Source organism: Coloeus monedula, assembly GCF_965178545.1.
Source record: "Coloeus monedula genome assembly, chromosome: 14".
Lineage (NCBI taxonomy): Eukaryota > Metazoa > Chordata > Aves > Passeriformes > Corvidae > Coloeus > Coloeus monedula.
In genome coordinates, this window is record NC_138794.1 from 17468134 (window position 1) to 17485750 (window position 17617).

At 41.5% G+C, this 17617-nt stretch overlaps 1 protein-coding gene across 4 annotated transcripts in view; it reads right to left on the reverse strand.

The window, feature by feature from the left end:
* The window catches only part of TBC1D2B (TBC1 domain family member 2B), a gene marked incomplete at its 5' end in the record, with an annotated part of 41983 nt that extends 24629 nt beyond the window's left edge, over positions 1 to 17354 (reverse strand). For all 4 annotated transcript variants that reach the window (XR_014226807.1, XM_082290454.1, XM_082290453.1 and 1 more), the window contains 5 exons: positions 647 to 873; positions 1798 to 1955; positions 5106 to 5271; positions 10084 to 10237; positions 17031 to 17354. Coding sequence is in view for 3 of the 4 variants with exons in the window: in XM_082290454.1 (XP_082146580.1) it covers positions 647 to 873; positions 1798 to 1955; positions 5106 to 5271; positions 10084 to 10237; positions 17031 to 17354 (1029 nt within the window). The remainder of the gene's footprint in view (positions 1 to 646; positions 874 to 1797; positions 1956 to 5105; positions 5272 to 10083; positions 10238 to 17030) is intronic.
* Between the last annotated feature and the right edge of the window lie 263 nt (positions 17355 to 17617).

The window sequence follows — 17617 nt, forward strand, 5'->3', positions numbered from 1 at the left end:
TTTGATCACCTCACACAAAGGAAAATACAAATAGCAGATGCAGCAGCTCCATATAGGACCTAAAACGTTTCTCTTAAAATGAGTAGGAATCCTTTTAGGTAAAACCAAGGTACTGAATAAATTTGAGTTATGAGGGCACACAAGCATGAACACTATGGGAGTGCAGTCTATATACACACATTATGGTCAGGCCTATATTTTACAAAATCATGCCTGATGAGAGAAAGAAGCCAGATCTATACCCCATCTACTGCGCTAGCAGTGAAAGAATCAAAAGACAAACAAAGAGAACCTGAAAGGAGAAGTTCCTCAGATATTTTATGTACATATGGAAAAAGAAGCTGTGACTATCAGCCAGGATCCTGGCAGACACTGAACAAGTTAACTGCAGAGAATAAGGAAGATAGATAAACCAATTTAATGAACACTGTACAAATGGAAGTTTTACTCAGGGATCTAATCTTCAGCAGATGTAAAAGGTGGTCCTTCTTGTTTCAAGACCTTTTGTACTCAAATATTTGTTTAGAACCATCATTTTATAACAACCAACCAGGCCTTAAGGCAGCAAGATGACCAAAAAGGTTAAACTCACAAGCACCTGCCAGACCCATTTGCTTTCGTGCACTTCGCCTGAAGGCTTAATTACCTTTTGGCTCAAAAGATCTTTCTTTAACTTCTCCAACTCTTCCTGCTGGCTTTGATACTTCAGTTGCAGTTCAGAGACTAGTCTGTTCCCATTGCCAGAACACCACTCTGTTGGAGAGGAGTCGCTGCTGGTGCGGTTTTTGCTTGATCCAATCATATCTTTTAACGGGCGCCTTGCTTTGTGTGGAATGCGGCCAAAATCAAATGGAAAAGCTGTACTAGTCAGTCCTGCATAAAACAATTTCTTCTAGTTCGGTTCACTTAGTAAAAAGGCATTCCAAAGCACTCAGATTTCCTTAAAAAATATACTCATTAACATTAGACTTCGAGCAGCCTTCAAACCACTCAATACAATAGTGTTAAACATGCCTCATTTTCCAAGTTGCTCCCTTTGGTGGGAAAAAAGAAGCTCAAAATCTTCTCCCCTCCCAGATAAAAGACTTGGCTCATAAATTAACACTTTTCATATAAGACATTAAGAGAATTTTACAATTCATTACAGAGAATAAAAGGTATCCCTAACTATGGCAAAGTAAACTTTGTTTCAAAACCATCTCTGATATCACAGCCTACTGCTCCTGTAAGAGGCATTCAGTGTAAGGTTTCACCTCCATGTACAGAATGTTTTCTAACAGATTTAATCACTTAAGTGCTCTTAAAGAGATGTAAAAACATCTCAACAAGGTTATTCCAGACACTGATCAAATCTGAGAACCAGTTACAATACACAGATGAGCTATTGCTTCATGTCCATCTCTGCTTGGTCCCCATTTCAGAAGCAAGCCAATGTAACAGGTACATACACAGAGTCTAAAGGCAATTCTGCTTCAGCAGGTGACACTCAAATGAGTAATCACAAACTTCAGTATTTCCCTTCACCTTGTTACTTTGTAACTCATGTGGCAAAACTAGAACTAGTAAGACGCTCAGGAAACCAGAAACAGACAAGGCTTTGTCTTTATTCTCTTGTATTTGAATGGCAGGGGACCCCAAACACATCATAAGGAACTGATTTTTAAAAAATAATTTACAGAGCTGTGGATGTGGTTTGTGAAGAAAAGATAAGCTTCCACTCACTTCCTAGAGACACACACAACACAGTACTCGACACTAAACAAGGTAAGGCATATGCTCCCCTTCCTTCCTTCCTACCTTTATTTCCTTCTGCCAGGTGTTTCCTCTTTTCTTCCAGAGCCATTGAGTCCTCCAAATCTTTTGGGGTTGGATCCAGCAGTTCCCACTCCTCAGTGGTATAAAATACACTCTTGCGATTTTCGTTATTTCCTTTTCTTAAGGAGGACATGGAATTTCTGTGAAAAAGGCAGCAGGAAAAAGGGACAAAGATTTCTCCATTTTGCATTCTTTTTATAAGGGGCTTTTCACAGTTCCAACAGTGCAAACTAAAAATAAGCTAGAAACAATGACAAAACCAATACCAAATAAAAGCTCAAAGAAAATAAAGCATATGCTGCCAAATAGCACTTGCAATTAACAGTGCTAAATTCCAAGAATAGAAGAATTATCTTGCTTTAATGCCATTGTCTTTTGCATCCCCTGTTTTAGCGGCGGGCAAGTACAAAAAGTTAGGATTTACAAGCAGCATCTCTTTATCGATCAGTTGTAGTTTAGAATTTTAGGGTAACTGCCAAGCATTAAACTGCACAGCATGCAGTCAAAACACATGTAATGTTACAGTTCCATATTGGGGATTAATGAAAAACTTGGGATCATCCAAGAGACCTGCTGCAGCTGAAATGCTGATGACAAGACTCCTTAGCAGTTTTCTTTTCTACGATGGAACATGGCCAACTACCTGCAAGAACATTTTGGGGCATCCTCTGAATTCCAGCCAGATAATTCTATAGAAGAACAATACATTTCCCTGCAGGGTGAGATTATTTTACCCAGCTTCCCACACAACCATCATGTACTCAGGAATGTCCACTCTTATGTCTATGACTATTCACATAGCTCAGTACTGTAAAGACTTTGTTCAATCACACAAGGAGATTCTACATCAATCCATATGAACCAGTTTAATATTTTAGGTGTAAAACTGGAAATATATTTAGTATCTCAGCATTTTCCACACAGTCTGTGCAAGCTCACAAAGATGCTTTCACTCAGTCATCCACATTCTCTCTTCAAAACTTAAGCAGAAAATAACTCGTATTATACTTTCAAGACCATTTGATGATCCAAGCCAGTCCTTCAGCTTCACAAGAGATTTATCATCTGAACAACATGAACTCTAAGCTAATCATTAAGCAGTGCACAGCTTTTATAATCTGATGAATTGATAAATATTTACAATTTTAAAATAATCCTAATGGCTATTAATAAAACTATTTCAGCAATCAATTTACAAGCTTGGCAAAGACTCATTTATGCTACAGATTTAATTTTCTTCCAGAAAGAATCACAATTCCTGTTGGGGGCAAGAAGCCTCATTTCTTTGTTCAGACCTTCCACACAAATCAAATCGATAAAATTGGGTGATGATAGATATATTTCCTAGGGCACCCAATACCAGCAAGTGTCTCAGTAAGTGTCCCCTGGCATCTTTGCATCTCTTCTCCAAATGGTGGCTGATCCCTTACTCTACTGTTGCCTGTTCTGCACTCAGTCAGCCTTGGCATTTATAGCCTGTCTGAACACCACCTTCTAAAGCGCGAAAAAACCACAAAGAATAAGTCAAGTGACTTCCAGAAAAGCTTCTTTAAAGAACTGCTGTTAGGCCCATGAAAACTCATAGCTGATGCTGAGTTTTGTAAAGCTTTTGCACAGATTTGTTCAGGGCATTCAAGCAGCACTCCTTCATTGCTTTCTGTTAGATTAAAATAAGATGAAAAGATTAAATAGATAAATTTGAAAACAGTATTTATTTTCCTAAGTGCAATTGGACAACCTATGCAAGAGCCAATCATATAATCTAATGAGTCTCTATTTTTAAATGGTTGGGGTTTAAGTCTTATTTTATGGTTATATAACTGCAGGTTACTATAATTCAGTATGTTTCCAAGTCTATGTTCTGCATAAATAAGTAGCTGAGAGCATGAAAATGAAACAAAAAAATAAAAATCAAGCCTAAATGTGTGTATATATCAAATAGTATTTGAAAATGTATTTTAAGAAGTAGAAAAGTGTATGTCAACTTTAATTACTGTAAATATACACACCACTTAATTCCAAGACATTTTTCCTTTTTTTTCTCCATTATTACATCACAACTGCTACCTAGGATGCAAATATAGCTATTACAGCAATATCTTCTCTGTCAGACACACTGTAAATGTGGTCAGGAGGAAGGACAAGGCTTTGCCTGAGACACCTACATATCTTAATACAAATTAATAAATATAAGATAAACATGTGCTCGCAGCAAGAGAGGAAACTCTGCAGTTTGAGACACACTTCAAGCCATCCTCTAACACTGGGGCTATAATTAGTCACAACCCAGTAAGACATTGGATAGGACACACATATTCTAAAGGCTGTCAGATCGTCCCCCTGTCCCAAATGGCACAGAACTGCTGGAGAAAGGAGAAAAACAATCAACCAGAACACTGGGGGGGGGGGGGAACCACAGCCAGAAAAAGAGTCAAAACCAACATCACTTGGTAACCTCTCAGATCTCTGTGCTAAACAAGAAAGCTTTAAAAGGCACCTGTTTAACCTGGCACTGCTGATGAAAATGAACATTTTCCTCCCAGCTCAAGAAGGAAGTGGTCTGGTTAACCAAAGCTACAGCTCTGCTTTGTGAACTGCTCTGTACTAGCACTGTAAAATGCTTTAAGTAGAAGTGGAAAATCCATCTATGCGGGCAAAGCAAAGCACAAAATCATTTAGAGAGAAACCCAACAGGAGAGATAAAAACCAATGGGACTGCTTTCCTTAAAGCAGTCTTAATACTAAAGAGTAAATTAATTATGAGTGAGGGGTTTTGATGTTGTTCAGAAGAGGTCTGCCACATTTTTACTCAGGAATTCAGGCTACATCTACTTCAAATCTGTGCCACGTGCTTTCATTTCTTTTAAGAAAAAAAAAATAGGATTTAAATTGGTTTGATTTTCATCACATCACTCAGTTCCTATGCACTGAGTACTATGACTACTCCAGTGCTGGCAATTGGCAGCTCCATGACAAAGCAGCAGCAGCTGAGCATACAACTCCCTGCTGGGGTTCAGAGAGCAAAGCCATCACTGGAAGTGCTGTGCAAGACTTGGGGTCTCCCTTTCAGGTATCAGTGATGCTACACAGTAATGTTCCCTTACATCCTTCAAACACTAAACAGAGTAAAGAAACAGTTTACTTGAAGAGATACAATACAACATACAGATCCACCACATCACCTCCCTCCATTCTAAGAAGCTCCACCGACCATATACTGATGTAGGAAATAGTCTCGGCCAGCAACTAATAGTCTCATGGTAACTCTTTCTCCCAGGTTCCCAACTTACTTGATCTCAGTACTCCATTGTTTAAGTGAGAAATTGATGGCACTTGCTTGGACTGGTGCAGGCTGGGAAGCTGCTTGTTCCCCCACCAGGTCTGTAGGAGAAGTCTCCACAGCTAGAATATTTCTAGCTCTCTCTGCTGAAGCATTTTGACTTAGGATACTCAAATCTATATTAAAAGGAACAAAAAAAAAAAAAACAAACAAAAAAAACAAAGAGAGATAAAAAAGAGAAAAAAAAAGCATAACCTTCAATAAGTAAAAGAATAGTGGCTATGTAAAGTCATATACTGCTAAGTCTGCTACTGACCTTCAGGTTTTGTTTTCAATTGCAACATAACTTTTATAAAACATCCTGTTCAAATGAACCTTAAAAATAGCAAACTTCTCAGTGAGATCTCACTGCGGCCACATACTTTTGATAACAGACAGGACCTGTGTGATGCTCACAAAGCATTATTTCACAAGTGATTTACAAATTAACCAATCAGAACTAAGTCCAGAACAGTGTCACAAAAACACTGACCCAGCTTTCAGGGTGTGCTTCATCCTGTAAGTTATTTATCCTAAAAGTGACACTGCTGCTGCTTTACAGACCTGAGGCAGTCCTGTGCCTATCCAGGCTGGGCATTGCCAGAGCCAAGAACACTGGCACAGCTCTGCAGACACATCAGACACCTCCTGCATCAGTGAGGATTCACGAGCTCTGGTTGAGCTGAATGCAGCTCCTCCTCATCCCACCCAGTTCTCCTGTGCACTTGAGCAGGTGTGGGACCCATGGCCAGGCCATGCAGAGCTGCAGCAGAGTCCTGCATACCCCAGCAAATCCCCACAGGCTCCAAATGGCTCCGTAGGAATCAGCCAAGAACCAGGCCCAGCCCTGAGTCACAGCTAACAATGGCCAGAGGACCCAGGCTGATCCAACCAGCCAGCCAGGTCTCCAACACACCACACTGGCAAACACAGAGTGCACAAGCTGCAGTGTCTGTGCTACCTCCATGTTTCCATTAGCCTGGAAAGCAGCTTTCTCCCTCCAGCACGCAGAGGGAGTAAAAAGTCCAGAATATGGAATATACTGTGAATAGCAAAACCATTAGAGAGAAGCATAAAGTGGTTTACAGCCTTCTACAAACCCTCTGAAAAGGCAAGTTAAACAAGCCCAAATGCAATTTTCAGATTCTTCTTGATATAATTCATGAACTACTGAAGTGGATTAAAGAATTTTTGACAACACACTCAGACTGGATTCAACATTTATATTAGAAAGTAACATACATATTTGATGGGCTTTGACTTAAATAAAACCCTAAGAAATTATGATGCCCTCTTTCAACATGGGTCTTTCAGCCTTCTCTCTGACAACTGCTTGGCACCAGCAGCAAGACCATCTTTAAGCAAGATGAACCCTCCAATTACTCAGCAGAGGGTTACTTTTATCAAGTATCAAAGATTAGAAGTAGAAAGAACTTTCTGTGGTAAACAATATGAAGTATAAAAGATCACTGACCCTAGGAATCTCCCAAACCCTTGAAAACTGCTATCTGACACAGAAATGTATCATGCCATGTTTCAAATAGAGGTACAAGTTACATTCCCTTGATTCTTATGAACAGATGCTTCAAGGCCTTATCAGCCAATGGGAATTCCAAGTTCTTTTGACCATGGCTGTTTGAACTGAACACAGTTCAGCTAAAATAGCTTAGATAAAATTAAACATGGGATCATATTTACTGTCTAATGAAGAGGAATGATAATAATTAGTTTTTAACTACAAAATAATAATTAAAACCAAAACCAAACCCAACCCTCCCTGCCCCAGAAAACCTAAACACCCCAAAAGATAAAAAACCAACCCACACCACACAGATCAAAAACTTACGGATACTCAAAGCCAGGGCTGAACACTAACATTCTGCCTTTACACTTTCAGCTTGTTTCATGTTCTACCTGTCAGATTCTGCAAAATCCCTTTAGAGGATGGCCCAGGTAAAGGAATTGCTCAAGAGCTGAATTTCCAACAAATGCATTTCCCCTCACAGACATGCCAATTGTCTGAATGTGGCACCCTGAGGTTGCTCACTGTACATCCTCCCCTGCCTGCACCAGCCAGCAGCTTGATTAGAGGTATGGACTGCACAGCACACCCAACACAACAAATGAGTGTGGTTGCTCAAGCAACCTCCAAGTAAAAAAAAAAAATCCCTTGCATGTTTCATTAATGCAAATTAAGAACTGAAATTATAGAAACTACATTAACATTCAATTGATTTCAAGAAAAACATAATAATCCCATATCGTGTAAAGAATAAATAATTTATTTGACTTCCATGGTAGTAAGGTACCTCCACAACAAATCCTACGGTGTAATTTTTGTTAATATTAACTTTCCCACATTCCACTCGGAAAAATACTTTGAAGTATTTTTCACTACACTGAATGTTCTTAAAAACCTTTCAAAGCTGATCCACAAAGCAGTATCTAGCTTCATGTATGTTCCAGCTAGTCCAGATTTCTGAACTGGGATGGGAGAGGACAGGGGGAGGACAAACAGGCAAGGCTGCAGTAAGCAGTTCTGGGTTTGGACTGAAGACAGACTACTTCCCCATTTAAAACATTAATGACAGCATCTGTACTCAAGCACTAGCAAAATAATCCAATTTCTGTGCTCCAGTATAAAGCACATCACTGCATGCACATTGCCCGCTTCAAAAAAAAAAAAAAAGAGTTTAAAAAAAGCCATAGGACACGTATCTTAGTCATCAACATGAAACCAGGGCCTTACAGAATCCTATAACTCTAGGGGAAACTCTTGGAGTACTTGAGTAAAAAGAAGAAACAACCATCAATCATTCTGGCTATTTGCATTTCCCCCAGAAGAAATCCCTGCTTAAATACTTCAGTTGATGATAAGTCATCACTGTGATTTGTCCTAGAAAATGAGATACTCTAGATGCAGCTCCAATTCTACATAACGCAGTTTAACTGCAGGCTGCCCCTGAAAGGGACAGGCCTACTCAACCCATGCATTTCATGTTGACATTCCTTGTCCTGGATATAACAACAATAATAATTTAAATTTTAAAAACCAACCAAAACAAACAAACAAACCAAACATCCAAAAAACACACAAAGAGGTTCAGCTTGCTCATCCAGAAAGCCCCCAATGCCTTACAGGAAAGGAAAACACCAGATGAGTGACTAAATGACTGGATGTGATGCAAAACAGGTGTAGAGGGAACAGTACCTGCACATGCTGCAGTGACAGCAGGCTCGTTTCACACTGTACCCAAGCTCTGAGGGAAGTAGCACAAACAAGAACGAACAGATTCTGTGGCCAAGTTACATATTAGAGTTGATGTGATCCAACACTGCTGCCAAGAGGCCAGGCCTGTCTGCTGCTTTACTCTGCCTTCCTGTATTTAGTCACTGTGCCTTGTTCCCTCTTGTCCACCAGCTGTGCAAGTCACCTGATTGCACACTGAACATATTCCACTCATTAATGTAGCAGAAATGAAAAAAAGTCCTCCTTTCTGGCTAACATTTGAATTCAACCTACTCAGCACAGGGTCAGTTAAACACAACACAAAAAGGAAGCTTGTGCAGCAAAAAACACGAGGCTGAAGGGAGAAAGAGAAAGGGCTGAAAGAGCCAAAGCCTGTTCGCCTTTGCAACACTTACATTTTTGCCCACCAATACATCTGCTCTGGAGCATACGGTTTGACAAGCTGCTACCCAGACTGGCTGCTGCCATAAAGGTGTTCTCAAACCATCCCACTTGGCATTCCCAACAATTCTCTTGGGCTAATCCTGGCACCCACCTGTCCCTACAATAAACCACTTCTGGAAACTACACTGGCCAAAAAGTAACCTGGAGAAAGGGCTGATTGTTGCTGCCTGCAGGCCCTGCATTAGCACGTGGCAGGGCCAGCCCTGCACCAGCTCAGGGGAGGAGCTGGGCTCTGCTTTCAGCAGGGACTGCCTGCAGTGGCTGAATGGCCCAGCTGAGCCCCCGGCAAAGACATGTGAGGCCAGCTGTGCGGAGCAAGCAGCCACAAGCAGCACATTCTCTCAAAAGAGAGCAGCAAACTGGGTTAGAGGACAACACTGCAGCAGGACCTGAACCTGGGGAGGGGACAAGGTGTGACAACAGCTCAACACCGCTGGGTTTCCAGCTGGAGCAAAGTGTCATCAACCAAATGTGACATCTGTTGATGAAATACGTCTGACCTCAAGACTCTGCCTAAACCCAAGAGAGCCTTATTGATGCCTAACTTGGCACAGAACTGGATTTTACTCAGTCTTATTTATGGATAACAAATCAGCAAGGAATCCATTTCTGTAAGGACTCAGGACCAAACAATTCACAAGTGCCTATGCAATGTAGTAAAAAAAATGCAGAATAACTTTGCATAATGCACGGAACATTTTTACAACTCTGACACTAGTCTAGAATTACGTTTTCCTTGCCTAAATGTATTTCAGAGACTGAATTTCACATATGTAGTATCAGTGCAAACTGTCTTCCAGTTTTGAAAGGCAGGACATTTTTATCAGAGTCAGATAGATCCACCACACCATACCTTTTCAGGAACAAAGTACAGTCATTCAGAATGCAAAATATACCTGATCCCATTAAAAACTGGAGTTTACATCTCAGGGTATTTACCATCCTAAATTTTTAAGATATTGCAGCCACTGAAAGACAACTTACCTAACCTAAGCTGTACTTAATGAAATCTAATCGTAAGACTACTCCATTTCTAAAAATCTGTTTTTAAGAAATCAACAAATTTTGTAAAGGATATAAAATCACATTTATGGTTAATAATTGTAGCATATGCAAAGTTCACATAGAGTTACTTGATTAACAGATGTGAAAAAAGCTCTCAAGACTGTTCTCTATCCCCGTGCAACACCCTGTACTGATGAACTGACACTGAAGAGAGCCATGCCTTCTGTTCTCACTCAAATTTCCAACGTACCAGGGTTGTCTTTGGCAACAAGACCTTTGGAAAAGTCACTTGGTGTGGGAGAAGTCCGGCTGTCCCTTTTTGCTGCGTCGAGGTTGTTGCAATATTCCCACCTCTTCTGCTGCAACTCCTGAAGCCAATAGGTCATGTCCTGACGAGTTGCAGCCTACAGGACACAGAAGCAGAGCATTGATGAGACCTCTGCATATCCTTGGTACATGAGCACAATAATTCCAAGTGCAATAATAAACCCAACACAGATAATCAGCAGATCACCAAGGTATCATCATCACTCAAAATCAGTATGATTGAAAAGAAATAACCACAATGCATCACATGCACCTTATGCTGACATGCACCTCCATGATTCTCATGCCAGAATTTTCCATTAGTCTCATACATTCTTTTTCTTCAGTCTTACACTCAAACATTAGAAAATGCAGCAGCATCTTATATTTTACACACAAAGCACTGTTTGAACATATAACTACAAATCTATGTTATGGGAAAAAATTCCCATACACATTCAGGAAGATGCCCATTTTCCTCTAACTTGCTTTCTTGCCAGCAGAAACCAACAAATGAATAATGCATTGCAATGTCTCTTACTTTAATGACTAAATCCACATAGTGTATTTCCTGATCCCATGAGCTAACTAGATTCTATAGAAAAACTGTATTTAAAACAAACACCCTCCCCCCACTCCCCCCCCAAATCCAACATTAATGCTTAATCTACAAGACTACAGTCAAAAATGTGAATGGGCAGTAAGTGAGGAAGAGTTCAAACACACCTTGAATCACATCTCTAAGTCACTTCAAAGCATGTCAAATGACAATATACAAACACCAACAAGAGACAAGTGATTGTATCTGACACTGCAGGTACTCCCATGGAAAAGTTATTGTTATTGTTATTTCAACATACATCCTCAGCTGCCAGTCTAGGACAAGCACCTGACCTGGTAAGATGGATGGCTCAGGAACAAAAAGTTCAACACCAGTGAGAGGACACTCCTCTAACTTGTAAGCCAGCCTTTCTCCTACCTTCTCCCAAGTGTTATGTGGCATTATCTACAAAAAATAACTATGTTTACTCTTTAGAGGCAATTTTAAATAGCTTCCTGTTCTGTTTATCACAGCTTAAGAGGGTAGCTGTGCAAGGCACAGCTGCAAAAGAATAAAAACCAACAAATAACACACATTTCCTTACAAAAGAAATACAGTAAGTGCTACATAAAGCACAGCAATGGCACAGAAATGTCTTCATTTTTCACATGAGAATACTTCTGATGTAGTAAAACTGAAGATTCATTGGCCATTATGTTTTCACCCTGACAGCAGCTAATGACAAGACAAAGCACAAACAGCACAGCAAACAAGAACTGATGCTTCCCCAGGGTGCTCTCTCTGGCTCACCAATTTGCAATCTCAGTTTAGCAATGAGAGAGATTTTTATTTTGCCACTTGGCTCTTTGTACCCCTACAAGCTTTAACATCCACTACACCCTAGAGCAAATGGCTCCAAAGCACAATTCGAGGAGATTAAGCAGAAAACCTCAGTTATTCCTGGAGCTGCTGCTCCAGCTCCTCTCAGTACATCAGGCACATGGTAGGATATAAGATACATAAATCAAATAAACATTCATAAATCAAGTAGTGAAACAAACCAATGATACATGAGGACACTGCAGATTCAGTTGGTAAGAAAGACATGTAATCAAGATACTTCTAATCTGAAATGGAAATCAGCTTCATATGTTCTTTCTTGCTTGCACACAGGAAACCAGAGAAAACCATTTCCCTCACAAAAAAAAAGTACATAGGGTAAAGAATAGTTTAAAAGTGTCAAAGAACTGGACTCTGGGAAATGCCAATCCCCACAGCCACCTCTGGCAGTTTGGGAATGACCACCACAGCAGCAGTTTTTATGTCTACAGGCTACAGTCACTTCTTGCCAGGAGTAAACAGCTCCCCTTCTATTCCCAGCACTGAAGCATTTCCTTTGGAGCTTTAGCCAGTGGCAAGTCTTCACTTCTGGTAAATTTGAGAGCTTATACTTCCTTTAGATACACTTGCACACATGACATGTAAAGCAATGTTTTCTGTGCTCCAGCAGAAAACCACCAAAAATTCAAAGATCTTCCACTAACACAGGATGAAGTACTTAAGTGGTTCTCTTTGCTACCACAACACAGCTAATGAGGCAATCCACGTGCAGTCAATCTAAGTTATGCCTACAATTAACTTCTGCCCATGACTTCTTGAACTTACTGAATCTCTCTCACAATTTGTCCCGTTATTCTCTTGCCAATCACCTTTAGAGAACCATGGATTGATTATACTGAAGTTGCTCCTTGTTGCTTTTCAACTCCCAACTGCACTTGTTCTCTACTGAGCTGCACAGATGCACTCTCAGCTCACAGGTGATATTGTTACACACAGGGCCAGGCAGCAGCTCCCATCCTCCAGTAGAAAGTGGCAAGGCAAAGCAGTACAAAGTTCTCACTCCCCTGCTTTAAGTAATTTCCCCAAGAAGTACTCAGTACCATCCTGCTGCTCCCTGCCTGTTACCTTGCATTCCTTTCCTCCCATACATGGCCCTCCTCTTCTGGAGCCTTCCTCTCCCTTTGAACAGTTTTTGCTGAGTTTATTACAGGCATCTCAGTTATTTACAATTAAAAGAGCATCCTAAAAATCTCTGCTGAAGTTAGTTTTGTTTAAACAAAATGGATCTTTAAAACTGTTGTTTGAAATAGACTGTTTAAAAACAAAAAAAAAACAAGAACCACACAGAATATTTAAATCTTCCTCTTCCCCTAATCATAAAGAGCACAAATTTGGAAATACATTTTTAAATTCACTTTATCTGCCAGAAAAAGGAACGCTTCCATGCTTGCCCCATTTCTCATGACTTTTCTGAGTATTTGGCTACTGCCCACTATGAGAGTCAGAACATTTAATTAGGCAGAGCACCAATCAATCTCACAAAAAAATCCTTATTGCTACTAAAATATTGCTAAGGTGCTTTCTTACTGCAGAGCCATGCAGACACATTTTAATGGGTGCACTTCTGTGAGAAGAAAACCTGCCATGAATGTCACCCAAACCGGTGTGAAATAAGGAAGTAGTGTAAATGTACTGCTGCAAACTTACAAGCAACAGTAGGAGTAAAAGATGCTGTTACCTGAAGAGTCATACAGTATCATGTAGTTTTCAACTTAAACAATGGAAAATTACTATAATTTAATTAAAAATATTCCCCAATATTCTCCCACTAAGAATGATGTAGAACTGTCACCTTCTGATGAAGACTTGACAAAAACAGAAGAATTATTTGAGGAAACCATCCACACACTGGCATTCTCTACCTGGACCCACTGGTGGAACATGTACGCCAACATAAAGCAGTTTAAAGGAAGAGTCCAAAGAAACGCAACAAGCAGACCTCACATTTTGAGAAATCTCATGAAAATTCTAGCTACATTTCTGAACACAGACAAACCCTCCCTCAAGCTACTTTGTAAAAAGTAAGCATCACCAGAAAATTAGCATTTCTTAAGATTTACTATTCCTGCTATGCTCAAACAGCAAATCTGGAGCCAGATGGCTTTTTCTGGAGGGCAGCTCAACTTTTAATTAAAGTACTGCAACCACTACCCAGCAAAAGTTCAGAGCAAAAAGCATCAGCTCGGACAACAAACTACCCTCACTGCTGAGCTCCCTCCTATGCTGTGCCAGGTCCCAGTGGTGTCAGGACCTGCAGCATAACTGTTCAAGCTCAACATCACTGATCACTGCTGCATCCTTCGAGATGACTGATGAATTACAGTGAACACTCCTAAGCCACCCTCAGTTCAGCAAATTTGGTGTCCAATACTTCCAAGCATCTGGGCTCTGAAATCTGCAGTGTCTGGAATGTTTCCACTTGGCCAATAGCCCAGAAAATTTTTTTCTTTCACAACTCTGTGCAATTTCTGTTCCACTCCCAATTCACCACTGTTCACAAGAAGTTACCCACACATAACTCACCAGACACACTGTCCAGCATCACTGGCCAGAGTTCCTTTGTTTCTGAAGCAAGAAAATGTGTCACTACAAGACACCACTATAAAAATAAATGAGAAATAAAGCCTTTGTTCATTTACATATATTCATAACGTTAATTATTTCCCCCCTTAACGAGAGACCTTGCTGTGCAAACACAACCAAATTCACATTTAATTGTATTAGCAGCATTCTGTGTTACAGCAAGTATTTGGAAGATCAGTATTTACATGCCTTTCCATGAAAATATTCTCAAACATAATTTATCCATAATTCATAAAGTACACAATTTTCTGTGCTCCTTTACCTAAAGGGATGGTATCTGTTATATATATTTAAATAGAAAAAATTTTTACACACACTTAGCTTCCTCTGCTGTATTCTACAATTGTTGGAAATGTACAGAAAAACCCCAGTCACACAAGTGGCAGGTTGGTTATCTACAAATCTAAAATATGAACAATTTTCTTTATTTGCTGCAAAGGCCACAGCATATTTTTTCCAAAATTCTTGTCTGAAAAACAACACTTGAGTACATCATAGAGTTCTCAGCTCCCATTACCTGACAAAAGGCTGAGCAATCAGATGATGGAATCATTACATTACCCAGAAACTAAGGCATTATAAGAAATAATGCATTCCTCAACAGCACCATCATTTCAATCTGGAATTCCAGTAGCTTATTTTTTATTGCTCTTCTCAGTCTGTAACACTGAATGGGAAAGGCCAGATCACAAGATGTGGAAATTTTGAACAAGCAGCAAATTGAGGAAAACAAAGCATGTGAGTTACAGGCTGAAGAATACGTTTGACTTGACTTTATTCCTCGTGCTCTGTGTGTAATGTTTTCTTGACAGATTAAATCACATCTGTTTTCAACTGGGGCTGGATTGGGGAGGGGGAGGGAGAGGGGTTGGGTTGTTTGGGTTTTTTTCATTTACCATCTTGAATTAATTTGTAATTCTACATATACCTAAGTTAACTGAAGGATGTTTTTAAAGGCCTTAAAGAACTTGTTAAACAGAAGAAAATTAATTTCAGCTGCAAAAACCTTATTCCTTGGTGAATGACATGGCCACAAAAGGCCAGTTGGTCCTGCAATATCCCTTAAGACTTTCATTAACTCCTTCCTTACTATATAAACACAACATAATAGCATTTTTATGGACAATCACTTGGCCACTTTAGGGCATCACAACGCATGAGGCACACAATACAAAACGATCTTTTTCTATTAACTGCAGAAATTAATTTGACTTTCTTAACTGGCACTATTTTTCAATCCCCATAAGGGAAACACGAAGAAATTGCCAATCCATGCAAGTTCTTTCCTATATAGCATTAGAAAACAAATAATACATAAAATACAGTCAGAGTAGTAACATCACAGACTAAAAGATACCAATAAAAATATGAAACAGAACCCCCCCGTGTCTTACATTTCTGTATCAGTGTTGAGTATGATTTGTCTTCACGACTGCAGAAGACACCCAAGGCTGCTGCCAAAGGACTGACAGACCAAGTAATTACTACACAAGTGACAGATAGTATTTCACACTCCAATCCCAATCACAGAGCCCGTGTTTCTCTATAAAAGCCCTCCTATTCAAAAAGCATCCTCAAAACAAATCTCTTCTGAAGATTTCCACATAAAAATCACTACACGTTAATTTAAACAAAACACTTTCAAACTATCAAAAATCAAAGCTTACACCAAGTCTGCAGTTTTAATGTCCATAACACAAACACTTGGGCTATAAAGGCAGATTCATTGAAAGCAGTAAAATCTTTTACAGCGATACAAAGGTAGTTTTTTTATGTGATGGCATGCAACTGATTACACTGCTTTTATTTAAGAAAATATAGTTAAAATTATTATTGTATTAGTTTTCCAGTTAAATAAGTTTCTTATTCTCTAGTAAAGCATGTTAACGAATCTGTATTTTGACATTTACACTTATCAAAACAGAATGCTGAAGAGCTTGATATAATCATGCTCCACAATCCCAGCAGGTATTACAACTGCTCAAATCTCCTCTGTTAAGTAAGTGTGTAAGAGGTAGTTTCCAGTATTCAATAGGAAGTTCTACTGTTTAACACTTAACAGATTATGTTCCAATAGTAAGGATGTTGCTCACAAAGTACACAGTTCACAGGAAAAGTTACATTCTATGCAGAAGAACATTCCTTGAAGGACACATATGCCGTAACAGAAGTCAAAAATAATGGATACTCAGAAGAATTTATTTCTTCTTTACTGAGTGAAAATGGTTTCCTTGTTTGTTTTTTCTTTCCTAGGCATGACAATAGAGGAAAGATATGTAAAATAATCCAAACATTTACCTCTCGTCCTACGAAAATCTGAATCCTTGAACAGACAATGCGATAAGCAGCCTCTGCTACTATCAGGAAACAATTCTCCCTCCTTTTCCTTCCTCCCAAAGCAGCCTAGACGCAGACTCCTGCCACGCATCATCTCTTCAAAATAAACACCCCAAAACTGAAACCCGACCACTCCCTCCAAACTTCCAAAACCCCAACCCACCAGATTTCTTCGGAAATCTTTTTCTGCCCAGACGATTCCACAGAACCCGCTCAGCCCGTGCTCAGTAGAAGCATTTCGGCCCCCCCCCCTCCCCCAGAGGAGCTCTGGAAACACGAAATCGTAAAGGAGAAAGACGCAACTAACAGACAGCTGGAGACAGCCCGGTACTGCCGATCTCCGCGACGTTTGCGAAACAGCACCTTCCTTCTTGCACAAGCCCGCACCAGGGCGGTACCGCGGGTTGCGCCCGACGCGGAGGGTACGGACGGCACCGGGGATGGGGACGGGGACGGGTCCCTGACAGGAACGGTGATGGGGACGGGTCCCCGACAGGAGCGGGGACGGGTCCCGCCCGCCCCGGGCCTACCTTGAGCACGGTGACGGCGCCGCCGGGGCTGTGCACCTCGAAGGCGGCGGGCTCGTCCACCGCGGAGGCCGCGCCGGCCTCGGGCTGGTGGTAGCTGAAGCAGGCGGAGGCGATGTCCAGGTGCCCGAGGGGCAGCGGCTCCTGCGGCCCCTTGAAGTAGTAGAGGTAGCAGCGGCGGGGGTCGAACACGAACCAGCGGCTGCGGAAGCCGCGCAGGGGCCCCTTGCCCGACAGCTTCTGCAGGTACCCGCAGAGCTTGGGTGTGCCGGGGCCGGGCTGCTCCCCGGCCGGACCCTCCTCCCCCTCCGAGCCCGCCGCCGGCATCGCCTCGCCCGCCGCGGACGCAGCCCCGGGGCCGCGCAGGGAGCGGGGGCAGCTCGGCCCGCGCCCGCCGCCTCTCGGGACTTGTAGTGCGGGCCCGCCCCGCTGGCCCGGACAGCGCCGGCACCGCGCCCGCCCCGCCCCGCCACGGCGCCCGCCCCGCCCCGCCCCGCCCCGCCCCGGCCGAGCGCGGCCCCGCCGCCGCCCGCACCCGCGCACCGAGCCCCCAGCGCGCCTCGGCCTCGGCGCGGCCCTGCCCCAGAAAA